Here is a 13,344-nt window from a genome sequence, read left to right on the forward strand (position 1 = left end):
TAAATAATGACTGTTGAATCAAACAATTTTGTTTACATTAATAACAGAAATACAAGCAGAAATTATTTATAAAAAAAAAATTGTAAATCCGATACTTCTGTTAATTAACTTGCACTAAAATACGTATTGGAAATTTGGAAATAACCACAAGTCTTGTAAATAAAGTTATCAACAACATCAATTGCATTTGTTTAGTTAAGGGTTTATTACCAAATTGATAAAATTGTATATAATATTGCTCTTAAAAAATATTTAAATCATTCTTAGTTTTTGTACAATATTGAAATGAAATTATTGTATATTTTGAAAACTAAGGTGATTAAGTTCGGACTATTATTTTAAAAATTCCTATTTTTTGTTTATTGTACTGATAAAAATTCTTAAAACTTAATTTAACTCATGATGGAGTTATCTTGACATCAATAATATAACTTTTTAAATTTTAACTCAAATCTTTTATTTAAATTATATTTTAAAATTAAAAAATTGAATTATCATTTAACATTGATAAATGATACCAAGAAATTGAAAAATAAATAAAAAAGTAGGATTGTCAATCTCAAGTAAATTTCATAGAGAATTTAAATGTTTATAGATTTATTGTCAAATTATAAGTTTTAACAGTACAATGGACAAAAAATACATGTGTTTTAGTAAAAAGCAAAAATTGTTATTACTTGAATGCATCATATGGGTAGGTGATGTGTTTCAATATTTCTTTTAATGATTAATTATTACGCTATTATATATATATATATATATATATATGTTTGCAATAAATGTATAATGAACTTTGAATGAAAAAAAATTAAATTGTCATCTTAAATTTGAAATAACTATGGATTAATATCCATGTAAAAGGTAAATTGTATTTAATATAATATTATCAACTAATATTTATTGATAGTTGAAATTTCCTTAAAAATATAACTTGCTGGTTTGAGCTATTTTTAACTTAAATAAGTTAAATGTTGGTAAATTTAAGTTGAATAAATATGAAAAATGGAAAGAACATGATGTACTATAATCTATTCAGTTCAAGATTAGCTTGTTTATCATATTGAATGTGTTCAACACTTTCTTTCTTACTAATGATCCTATGCCAATTAATTGTTTCTGGCAACAGATGAGGACCCTCCCGATGAGTAGTGCAGGCGTTGTTGGTATTGGGGATAAATGCACAGTTTCAACGCATTACATCTGTCGGACTGGTTATTCATACAGTATACACTAAATAAAGTTTAGGTACAAAATTGGTATGGATCTATCATTTAAGTAAATTAATGCCTAAAACTGATGATAATAGTTCATAAAAAAAAGAATGTACATATATTATTATAAATAAAGATATTTTATAGACAATGATACACTTAAGTTTACCTTGTTTTAATTTTAATCATATTTCAAATAATTATGTAGGTCCTAAGTTTATATATATATATATAATCTTGTAACATAAAATGACCTATTCATTTCTTGTAATACGATAGTATTCTAAATATCATTTGTCTGGAGTTTCAAGACCAGCGTGGACCATTAAGTCAGATATATTCTTTTCTAAATCATCGATACGTGTACCCATATCATCTAGTATTTATCAGTTAAGAAATATTAACATGATTTTTTTTTTATCAAGATCAACTTTAAATTAAAATCAAAAACAATATAAAACATACTTTAAACAATATACTTTTTTATAAAATAGTTAAAAAAGGATATTTCTCAACAATATTTGATCAGACATAGTTTGGAATTTGTCTTTCATATCCTGGAGAACAATTTGAATCTGAAATAAAATATATACTACATTAAAATATAAATCAATAATTAAGCAAGCATAGGTACAAAATAAATAGTGGTAATTTCACTGTAAAAGAAAAAAACAAAATAATAAATAATGATTTGTGTTATCATGTTTTAAAATGTTCAATATATTTAAATACTTATTGTATTAAGATTAATTTTAAAAAAATTAAGCATATTTAGCCTACATGTGATAATAAAAAAACTGAGAAAATTTTTTACTAAGTAAAAATGTTTGTAATGAAATAAAATACTATCTCCAATGTCAAATAACATTAGAAAAAAAAAACCCAAATGATCATGTACACTTTTTTCTAATATTATTTAACCTTTTTATTTAGTATATTATAATGTTACAATTCTAATACTAAATTACTTAACCCAATGGTTTTCAACCTGTGCATTGTGGCTCCCATGGGCGTCATCGGTAATTATCAAGGGAGCTGTACTCGCAGTAAAAACTAAAAAATAAAAACTTAATAGAATCTGTCAAATTGTTATTTATGGAACATTTATCACAACTTATTGTTCAATTCCAAAATTATTTTTCTGAGGACAATTTGGGAATGAGGAAATGAGAATCATGCTTTAAAAGTGTATGCCATGATTTCATTATATTATGCAACAAAAACAAACACAGCCATCCCACTAAATATTAAAATTATTATTATTGTTTAAAAATGTTTCCTAATATTCATAATAACATGTTTATTTAATTATTTTAAATGTTCGTAAGGGAGCCGTATATTTTATTTAAAAATCAAAAGGAGCCGTGAACCCAAAAAGGTTGAAAACTATTGGCTTAACCTATTTATAATAAGAAAAAAAATATACATATATAATAATATTAAATATTTAAAATATATAATTGTTGTTTTATTAGAAATTATAGATTATCAAATCAATATTAATAGTGATTAATAGGAATGTAAAATACAGTTTTGAACAAACAATTTGATGAACAGTAAAAGTGTATTAAAATGAGATTTTTTTTATACATTTTAAACATAAAAAATTGATTTTAGTTTAAAAGTTTTTAAGTCTGAAAAAAAATTAACCATAATGTGACTGTTTTCAGATTATGGTGGTCATAATATACATAATTAATATACAATAAGTATGATATTTTTTGAACAAATGTTGCAAAAGGAGAAACTGAATTCATTGACCCATACATACATAATTGTTGTAATACTATTATTTGAGAATGATAGGAAAGAATCATAAATTATTAATCTTTATTTTATATATTATTGTGATACATATTATGTACCTACAAAGTATAATAATGTAAAACTAAAATATCATTAGTACAATTTTTTTTACCTGTATTGTTTAAATAATTAACTCTCTTTATTTTAATACCTACATACCATTTCACTGTGAGAAAATTAAGGATAGCAACACATACTACAAGTGAACGTGGTAGATATTTGATCGATAAACATTTACACCAATCAAGATCAACCATTTTTGTAATTTAGATGATAGGTAAATAGGAACTAAGTCATACTTCGGTGACTGAAGTTCAGTCGTTCACTGAAATTATTTATACAGTTTATGTCAAACATTGGGACTGAGCGCATGAGCGGAAATACATGACGAGATTAAATATCAGAAAGATAAACTAGTACATATACAAATGGAAGTGAATAAGTAATAGCTCGAAAAAAATCTATCGTTGGGATAAGTAGTTATTGTACAACACTCACTTGATTGTTCATTTCATCAAATGCACGTTTGTCAATGTTATCGGTGCTGTCGCCTCTGTTGTCTCCGTCTTCTGGTTCGTTCATGTCCTTGGCGTTGTAATCGCACATCGTGCCGGCGTTTATCGGGTCGATTTGAAAAAGAAATCTGTTGTAGTGTTGTACGCAGAGGTGTGCGATCGCTTCGCTTGACGGGCCACACGAGCGTCGTCGAACGATCTTCGTAATGGCTGCTGCTGCAGCGGTACCGGACGGAATGAAACAACCGTTCAACGAGCGGTGAGAAATAAAACAAAATATAAACCGACCGAACGAACAACGTTTGATTAGCACGTCGTATTAATCGTATTATTCGTCACAAAAACATATTATTTATCACGATAGTAAGCGGTTTTGATAAAAGTATGAGTAAACGGTATAGATCGCGACAATTAAATTTAATAATTCATCGTCTACTCGGCGATAGTATAAAGCGTGATAGGCGTGTGGAGGTAGCCATCATGACGTGTGACCAATGGCGTTGCGCGCGCTCCGTAAACTAACGTTGCGCGGTTTTTCAAACGGACGGGGCGCGTACAACACGGTTGTCGTGAGTTATCTATTGCGCACTTACATTTATTATTATTTTTTTCTACATATAAACACATAAATATATAATATCGATTTGGGACTTACACGAAATTGTGTTTATTTTGTTCTCAATTTCAACAGGTTCCTATACAATAATACGATATACACACACATATATATATATATATAGGTTTATGCGTATATACATTCGAACAATGCGTATTGAATACATTACGATATTACGGTAGCTACTGATGACTGGTACCTTCTGTGTCAACTGTGAACCATTAATAATTAGAAACTGACACGTCGTCATTAATCATGATATATCATAATACATATAGTAGTGCGTATATCACAGTGCTGAACTGTATAGTTAGTAGTTATGTACATAAAGGATAATGAAAACGATTAACTATTACGAGTCAGATAGGTATGATATATGTAATTTACCTATGTATAAGCTATAGTAAAGTTATGTTAACGGTAACAACTAAGCTATAAGCTATGAATTATCAAGTCGTAAGTTAATAGTTAACAAATAATAATATATTTAAATGTTAAAGTAAATGTGGAGAAAAGCTAAGTCAATTCATTTTTTTTTTTAATGTTCTGCGCTTGAGTCACACGCACATATATTAATATCATAATAGTGATTGTGAAACTGCATTTTATTTTAAAAATAGGGGACTAAATATTTTGTCAAAAATGCATCCTATATTCTTATTGTTAATTGTTTATTTGTATTTTAAATCATCGTGTATACCTACAGAGCGATTAAATAAAAGTAAAAAAAAAAAATAGAAAATTATTTAGGTTTAACTACAATGCGATATGCGTATAAGAAGAAACATACATTTTTAAATGGTTTTTAACTTGATTTAAACATATTTATTTCAAACCAATTGAAATAAGCTTAGTTGTTAAAATTGATTTTTTAATTAGTTCTGTAGTTGTGTTATTAAGATGATTAAAAAATTAAATACCTAGGTAATATAAGCTAGTTAATAATTATTACAGACTTAAAAGCCCACTGTGCACACCTTTTCCATTTAAGGTTGAGCTATATTTTATTTTATTTAGTCTTTAGCCTTTAGGCAACTAGGTGTATGTTAATCGATTGATAATCAATAATAAAATTAATATTAATATACCTATTATCACGCCGATTTTGCACTGACATACACGGCAGGTGTTTTTATCGTTTGGAAATCAGGTTAAGCATTCAAATGTATCGAAAAAATATATATAATTTGAATAAATAATAATACGCTTTCAAGCGTATGACGTCGATTAGTCTTCTGCAGGTCACGCGTAGCTGTAGTTGTTCTGTAAGCTGTCATTGTATCGTAATTACGCGTAAAAATCAATAGGCAATAATGTTCGATACCTACCTATATAATAACTGGTACCTATAGTATATATAATATATATAATATTTATATATATATATTGATAATATGCGATAACTTATAAACTTTTTTTTTGGTTCTATGAAAATATATTTACCTAAATATTTTTAAACTCTGGAATTTTTTAATTGTGTCTTATTGATATTTCATCGAATGATAAACCCAACGAGGCCTTATAAATCGGCCATAATTTAGTCAATCTCAATAAGTAAGTACACTCGGTATAATATATTATATGTACTAGTGTACGATTGTCTGCGCACGTGTTTGATATATTATATTAATCTAATAGTAAGTAATATAATAATAATATGATAATAATTATTAATAAAATATAGTCGTTGTACTTCAATAATGGACCTTGGACCGGACGTTTCGTATTATGTTATATTCCTACTTATATTATACATATACCAAAATTATGTGATATCGTATTGTTATATACGATATACCTATAGCTATATTGGTCGTGTACTTGTGTAGTAGGTATTTACTACCCGGTTAATCTATAGTGTATTCACACGTCTGATATAATGTCGGCATTAGATTAAAATCGTTAGCAGCCGTAAACTAAATTTATCCCGGTTAAAACCGACGTCGTCGGCACGGGAAACGGGTGTAACTAATGTGCAATTTAATGTCGTGCCGTCAGTTCCACGCTCAGTACCTATTGAGTATTGACTATTGCCTACCTTTTATACTCGTTACTCGAACGACGCTTGGTGGTTTTCAATAATTTTAATAAACAGTGGTACATCGCTATTTACCTATAGGAACGACTTTATTCGATATTAAAATATAATTACATTAGTGATCCTTGCTTTTTTTTTACCTCTCAACTCTCAACATGGTTAGAACCAAGCAATCAATGAGCTATAAGGGTAAGTAAAATTATATTAACAATAAAGGGGCGTGCATAATATATTTAAACATTCCACTTATAGTGTAACAGAATAATTATTTATTATTTAAAAATAATAATTATAATAATTGTAAATTTATATTATAGTATCTACTCAATATGGTAAATAATATAAATAAAGCACGGTAAACAATTAATATTTCTTGTTATTTTATTTAGTTATGACTTATTGACTTCTCGCTAGAATGTGCTTAAATGTGCAGTACAGGTACCTACAGCGTCTATATTATAAAACAATCGAACTTAAAAGTAGTGTTTACTGGTTACGTATAACCGTTTTGAAATGGCATAGAATTGGCCTATGTGTTATAATGACTAAACAAAAATGAAAATATTTTTGTATTTTATTATTATACATTAACCGTTGGTCCGTAGTTGGCGTAAAAACAAAAATGTGTGTTAATATTTTACAGTCTTACATTAGGTAGTGTTATGCTTATGCGTATCCGATTATTTGTGCATTGTCTAGGCATTTTAAAGTCATTTTTATAGTCGTTTGATAAGTCTTTTTCTATAGAATCGTCGATAAAACATTTTGTCGTGGAAAATATGTAAACTGATTAAAATACAATTAAGTATGGATAACTCAATTTTGGCATATAGTTGAACTAAAGTTTAAGGCTAATTTAAAAACTATTCAGAATTCCCAAAAGCTCATGTTAAATTTTCTATTTTAGTAAGTTATACTTATATATCAGTCGTTACATTGATGTACCTATACAATATGTACCTATTGATATATGTATACGTTTAGCCGTTAATATTATTTTTATTATTTGCCGTAGTTGCCTTTCAATTGATAATATTTAGGTAATACGAATTAATACTTATCTAATATTGTGCGATAACGAGTAAAATACGACTTTCAATATGATCTTAAAATATCCAGAATACTGCAGTTGGATTTCTCACCGTTCTTCCTAAGCTTTTGATGTAGGTACTAGATTGGTTATTACTTATTAATCATCAATATTATACATACCTACTACACAATATTATTTAATTACCTTAAAATAATTCAACTCATAAAATATTTACATAAATTAGCCATATGGCCATTCTTAAGAAACTGCTTTATAAAATAAATACATTTTTTTTCGAGTTAAGATAGGTACTAAAAAAACAGGCAAGTCGTTTTGCAAATACAAAATAGAAGGTTTTGAGAGTACCTCGTCATTGAGTTTTGAGTAGATCATCTAGTAGGTCCATTGTAATAGATGTGTTAAATTTGAATTACTCCATAATTATTATCGTATCATTAAGTCAGGAAAATGATTTTGAGCTGAGATTGACACGCTAGTCTCTATTTCTAAGGATATTTTAAAATTTATTAATTATTTAGGACATATGTTATATATTATTATATTACTTACTTATACAAAACACGATATTATAGTGAACTATTTTTTAAATATTGTATGTGTTTTATAATAAATAAAATAATTATACCTGAAGGTTAGGTTATAAATATATTATATACATTTGTGAGATTAGAATACCTGAATACCTAACCCAGGACCTGATTAAAAGAAATATAAAGGCACTGTGCAATATTTACTTCTGTTTAACTACAAAAGAAAAATTTAATAATAAAAATTAAAAATAGAATGTAGTAGCTAGTAATGATAAAGAGTTAAATTTTCTTTATGTTAAAAAAGTGTTGCTAGTTTAATATGTTTAATGACAGAAAAAGGACGTTCGCTAGGTACTATATTTCGTACTTGTCCCAGACGAGTATTTTTATTTTTTGATATAAAGTAGGAAGAGTGGCAAAGAGTACTAATAATTTTTGGGCTCTACGTATTGCGCACGTAAATTAGTATAATATAGAATGATGTGAATAGGGTCGTGGTATAAATTTTTTTAAATTTTTCTAAATATTTTGAAATTATATTAGATAATATATAAAATATTAATTTAAATAATGACAGCAAAAAGTGTCAATATCGATTAATATAAATAAATATAGGTGTATATTAATATATTAATTTTATATTAATGTATTATATATTAACAATATAAAACTAAAAATCGTTAAAAGAAAAAAATCTAGTTTTCTATAAATATCCAATTTTGCTATTATTAGAATTTATTCAAATAACTATAAAAAATATAATGAGTATGTATTTTGGTTATTTTATAAAAAATGTAAGAAAAACTTATGAAGAACTACGTATTATATTTTTAAATTACCAGTTAAAATTAAAAATGATGTGCATTTTTAACCAAAAAATAATAAAAAAAGTTTGTTGATTTGATCAAAATTTGAACTTGTATAATACTCATACAAAATTGTTTGTCAATGTATTTTTGTAGGTACAACTTTTCAGGAATTTTGCATTATATTTATATTCTAAATTAAAATTTTAAACTTTCAAAATATCTTAAATATACCCTCAGGCCACCCTCCTAATATAAGTAAATATTTTGAAAATTTCATTGTGTTTATAAAATGATAATTTAAACTATTTAATTATTTTTATTGTTTTTCCAATTTAAGTATTAATCTTTCGGTAAGTTGAGTTAACTTTAGATCATAGCCTATACATAATTTTGTTCTGCAGTGTTTTCATTGGGTTCATATATTTCTATTTTTAAATATGGAAAATATTTATACAAATTATTGAATGATAATGTTAATGAAAATAATTTAAAAAATGTTAATCATATTTAATCAAATTATAATATATATATAGTGTCTATGATGAATTTATTATCTGCATACATATAAAAATAATTTTTTTAAGTATAAGATAGAAAAACAGAACGAGCGTGAAGTTTATATTACATTTGTAATTAAAAATATAGCTAAAGAAATTCATGATAATTCCTATTATAATAGCGTATATTATAATTTATAATTATTCAGACACACTATAATGTCTACATTGTAGAAATTAAATACACTGTACACGGAGATTTTATAAAATTCCTAACTTTCTACTTGGTCCACCGTACCATCATAATATGAATACGCAATGCGTTTGGAAAAATCGAATACATCATTTTAAAATATGCTTTCGATACGAAATTATTTACTAACTATAAAAACGGGGTGCATTGGAATGGAAAATCATTTTTCTGCATCATATTTCTCAGATCTCGTTTATACACGGATTCGACTATTATTTTTTTCTCAAATGCGGTGCAGTTACAATATAAATGTTTGTGATTTTGAAAGTCAATTTGTTGCTTTATTTGCAATATGGCGTCTGGTTAAAACTGAAAATAAAACGTAAGCATTGAATGCGTTTTTCGCCGATATAATAATAAAAAAAAAATTATATTTTACTGAGAAAATAATAATATCCCAGCCATTACATAACAATTTTTATGAATGGCGTAAAATTATAATGATGATATATTGTGAAATTAAATTTTTTTATATTTTAAGCAACCTGGATTATTGTATTTTAAATCGTATAAACTCTATTGATTTTATGTGCCGCAATGCCTCTCGACCTCTAGTTGAAAATTTTCCAAGTATAAATCTTGTTTAAGTTTTCAAGCTTTCTGCCCTAGCATAAAAATTATTGTTAACATTTATAGAAAAAAAATCGAACATAGCTTGAATAGCTTAAAATAAGTCTAAATATTTTGAAAATTTTATTGTGTTTAGAAGATTATAATTTAATTATTAATGGAAAGTATCAAGTTTCAATGGAAATATATTTTTAATTACAATAAAAACATTTGAGGAGAAATTGTTTTTATGTGTGTGCGAATAACTAATGCCGTGTAAATTTAAACTTCAAAATTACTCATAGACAATGAGTATGTATGTTATTTATACATTTTTAAAATGACGTGTATCGAGTTCTATGAAAATCTTTTTCACAATTTATTTTTAAATTATTTCTATACCAAATATTTAATAAAAAATAAAATTAAAATCTTTTAAAAATTATTTGTGTCAAATATTTTGATAAAATTATTCACAAAATATTTTTAAATTATTTGAAAACCAAGCATTACTGTGAAAATAAAATTAAAATGTTTAAAAGCGATGCATTTCTATAAACTATAATGAGAAAGTATTGTTTACCTAATCTGTAATCATAAAATACGTTAGCTATTCAAAAAATGAATAGCTGTTCTGGAAAATAATATTTAAAAAAAAGATTTTAACGATTACCTGAACTCCATTTAAATACACACCACCTGTATTTAGGCACTATATATATATTATATGCACGTGTATACTGTATAATGTACATGGTATGCATATTGCATATTGTATATTTATAATATATTATTAATGATTATCATAATATTAATTATTAAGTAGGGTTTTTTGGAATTAAGTGCAATACCTATATAAATATATATGTTAGATTATTAATTTTGCCGGACGCCAGTAACATCATATCGTAATATTATAAATAGATAGATAGTAGATACTAAATATTTAAATTTTATAATTAATACAATAATATATACATATTATATGTATACATATATATAACTCTATTGACTCAGATATATTATTTTCTCTTATTATAGTTCCATAACTTCCATAATGGCTCGCGACTTTATAATATATAGCTCCATACAGGCACGTATTAAAAAAAATTTCAGGGGGAGGGGGGTTTACCTATGTTGTATTATAATACTAAGTTTTCATATTATGCACGTTTCTTAAAATTTACGAAACAAAGTCAAACTATGTATTTAATTGTAATGTTGTTTACAAAACAAATGTTATATCTCACATAAAACAATTCACCCCCCCCCCCCCAAAAAAAAATACCCAAAATTTAAGAAGTTCCAAACCTTGCCTATAACTAATATATAGTAATATTTATATGTAGTATATATTTTATTTCATTTATAGTAAATGGTAAATGATCGCACTATAGACCAAATCACATAATGTCAAATTTTAGTGATCGTTTTGTGAAATATTTTAGTATTTTACAGTTTGAAAAAGCCAATTTTAATTTATGAAATGGACATCTTTTTACAAAAAGATCGATTTCATTAAATGGATAATATGTCACGTATATTAAAAAAAAATATATATATAAATTTGATTAAATTTTGAAAATATACGACTAGACAGTAGACAGAATTATTGTGGTTTAAAATATAACTAAAAGATTTAAAATATAATAGTCGGGATTTTTCCCTGAATATATTATCCGCCTTACTTTGTATTGCTACCATAATATAATATCATATTACTTTTTTATTTCTCAAATTTTTATCTGATTTTTTCTTTGTTTCCGTGTGTTTTATCACCTACAGTTTCCGTCGGAAGAATACCTAAAATAGCTGCGTGTAAAGCGTCGGTGGCCGGTGGCTGCAGCGGTTCGTCATCGTCTGGTCATAAATTGCCGTCATCTCCGTCCACTTCCAAAAGTAATCGCATTCTCACGTCTTTGACGTGTTAATATTATTATTATTATTATTATATAAAGTACTCGTATTTCGTACAATCTGTAAGTCGGTCGTATGACGGTCGATACCGAGGGTTTTTCTTGTTTTATTACAAATTTTATTATTATTTTATTTGTTTTAGACAAATACTCGGGTGGAAATCCAGTGCACCCCAGAGAGATCCCGGCTTGGCAGAAAGAGATCACGTGCTTTTTCCAGGTAAAAAACGACGAACAATCACAACTGCCGTCGGCCAACAACGTGGAGGAGGAGGAGGACGACGACGACGTTGTAGAAATACGCCCGCAAGAAACGGCGCAGACGGGATCGTCGGAAATTTAGGACAGAACAATAAGTTTGTCTTTATACTTACGAATTTCCTATTGAAAACCGACTAGAAATTATGTCTAACAAGATTTTGTATATTACGCTTTGATAGTCTAAAGTGAGTTCTTATATACTCGCAAAAAGTATTTATTTTTCAACCGTATTTTTTTTACCATATGTCTTATATTTTTTTATGTATACAATATTATTATATTCGCGTTTTTTACACCACCATACAATCATACATATTATTTCCATTATATTTTATAAGCCAATGTGGTGTAATCCAATATGACGAAAAACAATACTATTTAAATTTATTTTACAATATTGGATAAACGAAAATAAAATTTATTTATTCAATATCAATATAAGTACGTTAGTTCTGCAGCTGTTGTGTACCATAAAATATTTTTTTTTAAAGAACTAAAGATAAATGTAATTTTAGTTTTATTGTTTCCCGCGAGATTAAATTTTCAGCGTTTATATTAATTTAAAGTCAATATTATTAATTTTAATATACAAAACTACATATTATAATTTATAATTAAGTAACTCTGACATAGTATATTATTTTTTATAGACGGTTACTTATATATAAGACCTATAACATTTTCAAACATAATATATTTTATGCTAAAATGTTTTTTATATACGTTTTGCATCAGAGATTTGATAGATTTAAATTTTCAATTCGAAAATTATACGAATAACCATCGAGTAAAGGTTTTGTAGTAGGATCTTGGTGTAAATGGTATAATGTAGATCCATAATTGATTATTATTAATTATTTTAGTTTAATTCTAATAGGTAACTACTGTTATGGTGCGATAGGCTGTACCTATATATTATGATATTATAATATAATGCTGGAAAAAACAGCTAAACATTTTCTAGCATTTAAAATTATTAAACAATTTAAATAAAATGTAATATTTATTATTATGTTGAATGAAAAATAATTTGAATTGTATACCTATACTCTATATTTCCATAGGTACTTATTACTTACAAATTATAATGTTGTAATTTCTACAGTTGAACTGTATAATAAATAATAATATACAATAATTTTATTTTTCATTCAAAATGTTGGCGATATCATATCGGAAACCAATTTTTATTGAATATTGTAATTTTACATTTTTATATTTTTAGTAGGCGTATAATTACTATGAGTTATGCATTTTTAAGACAACATCACAAAGCAGTGATTACTTTT

At 26.0% G+C, this 13,344-nt stretch overlaps 2 protein-coding genes across 2 annotated transcripts; one reads left to right on the top strand and one right to left on the bottom strand.

The window, feature by feature from the left end:
- Positions 1-1,310: 1,310 nt before the first annotated feature.
- On the bottom strand, positions 1,311-4,027 carry LOC132926555 (heat shock factor-binding protein 1). Its single transcript, XM_060990924.1, has 3 exons — positions 3,516-4,027; positions 1,720-1,786; positions 1,311-1,590 (listed from the first exon to the last, which is right to left on the bottom strand). Exons 1-3 carry the CDS (start codon positions 3,621-3,623, stop codon positions 1,502-1,504), a joined length of 264 nt encoding a protein of 87 aa, XP_060846907.1. The 5' UTR covers positions 3,624-4,027; the 3' UTR covers positions 1,311-1,501.
- A 2,036-nt stretch (positions 4,028-6,063) lies between these two features.
- On the top strand, positions 6,064-12,512 carry LOC132927647 (PCNA-associated factor-like). The gene is made up of 3 exons (XM_060992226.1): positions 6,064-6,375; positions 11,664-11,777; positions 11,938-12,512. The coding sequence occupies exons 1-3, from the start codon at positions 6,342-6,344 to the stop codon at positions 12,135-12,137; spliced, it is 348 nt and encodes a 115-aa protein (XP_060848209.1). The 5' UTR covers positions 6,064-6,341; the 3' UTR covers positions 12,138-12,512.
- The last annotated feature ends 832 nt before the right edge of the window (positions 12,513-13,344 follow it).

The sequence above is a fragment of the Rhopalosiphum padi genome, chromosome 3, assembly GCF_020882245.1.
Source record: "Rhopalosiphum padi isolate XX-2018 chromosome 3, ASM2088224v1, whole genome shotgun sequence".
Lineage (NCBI taxonomy): Eukaryota > Metazoa > Arthropoda > Insecta > Hemiptera > Aphididae > Rhopalosiphum > Rhopalosiphum padi.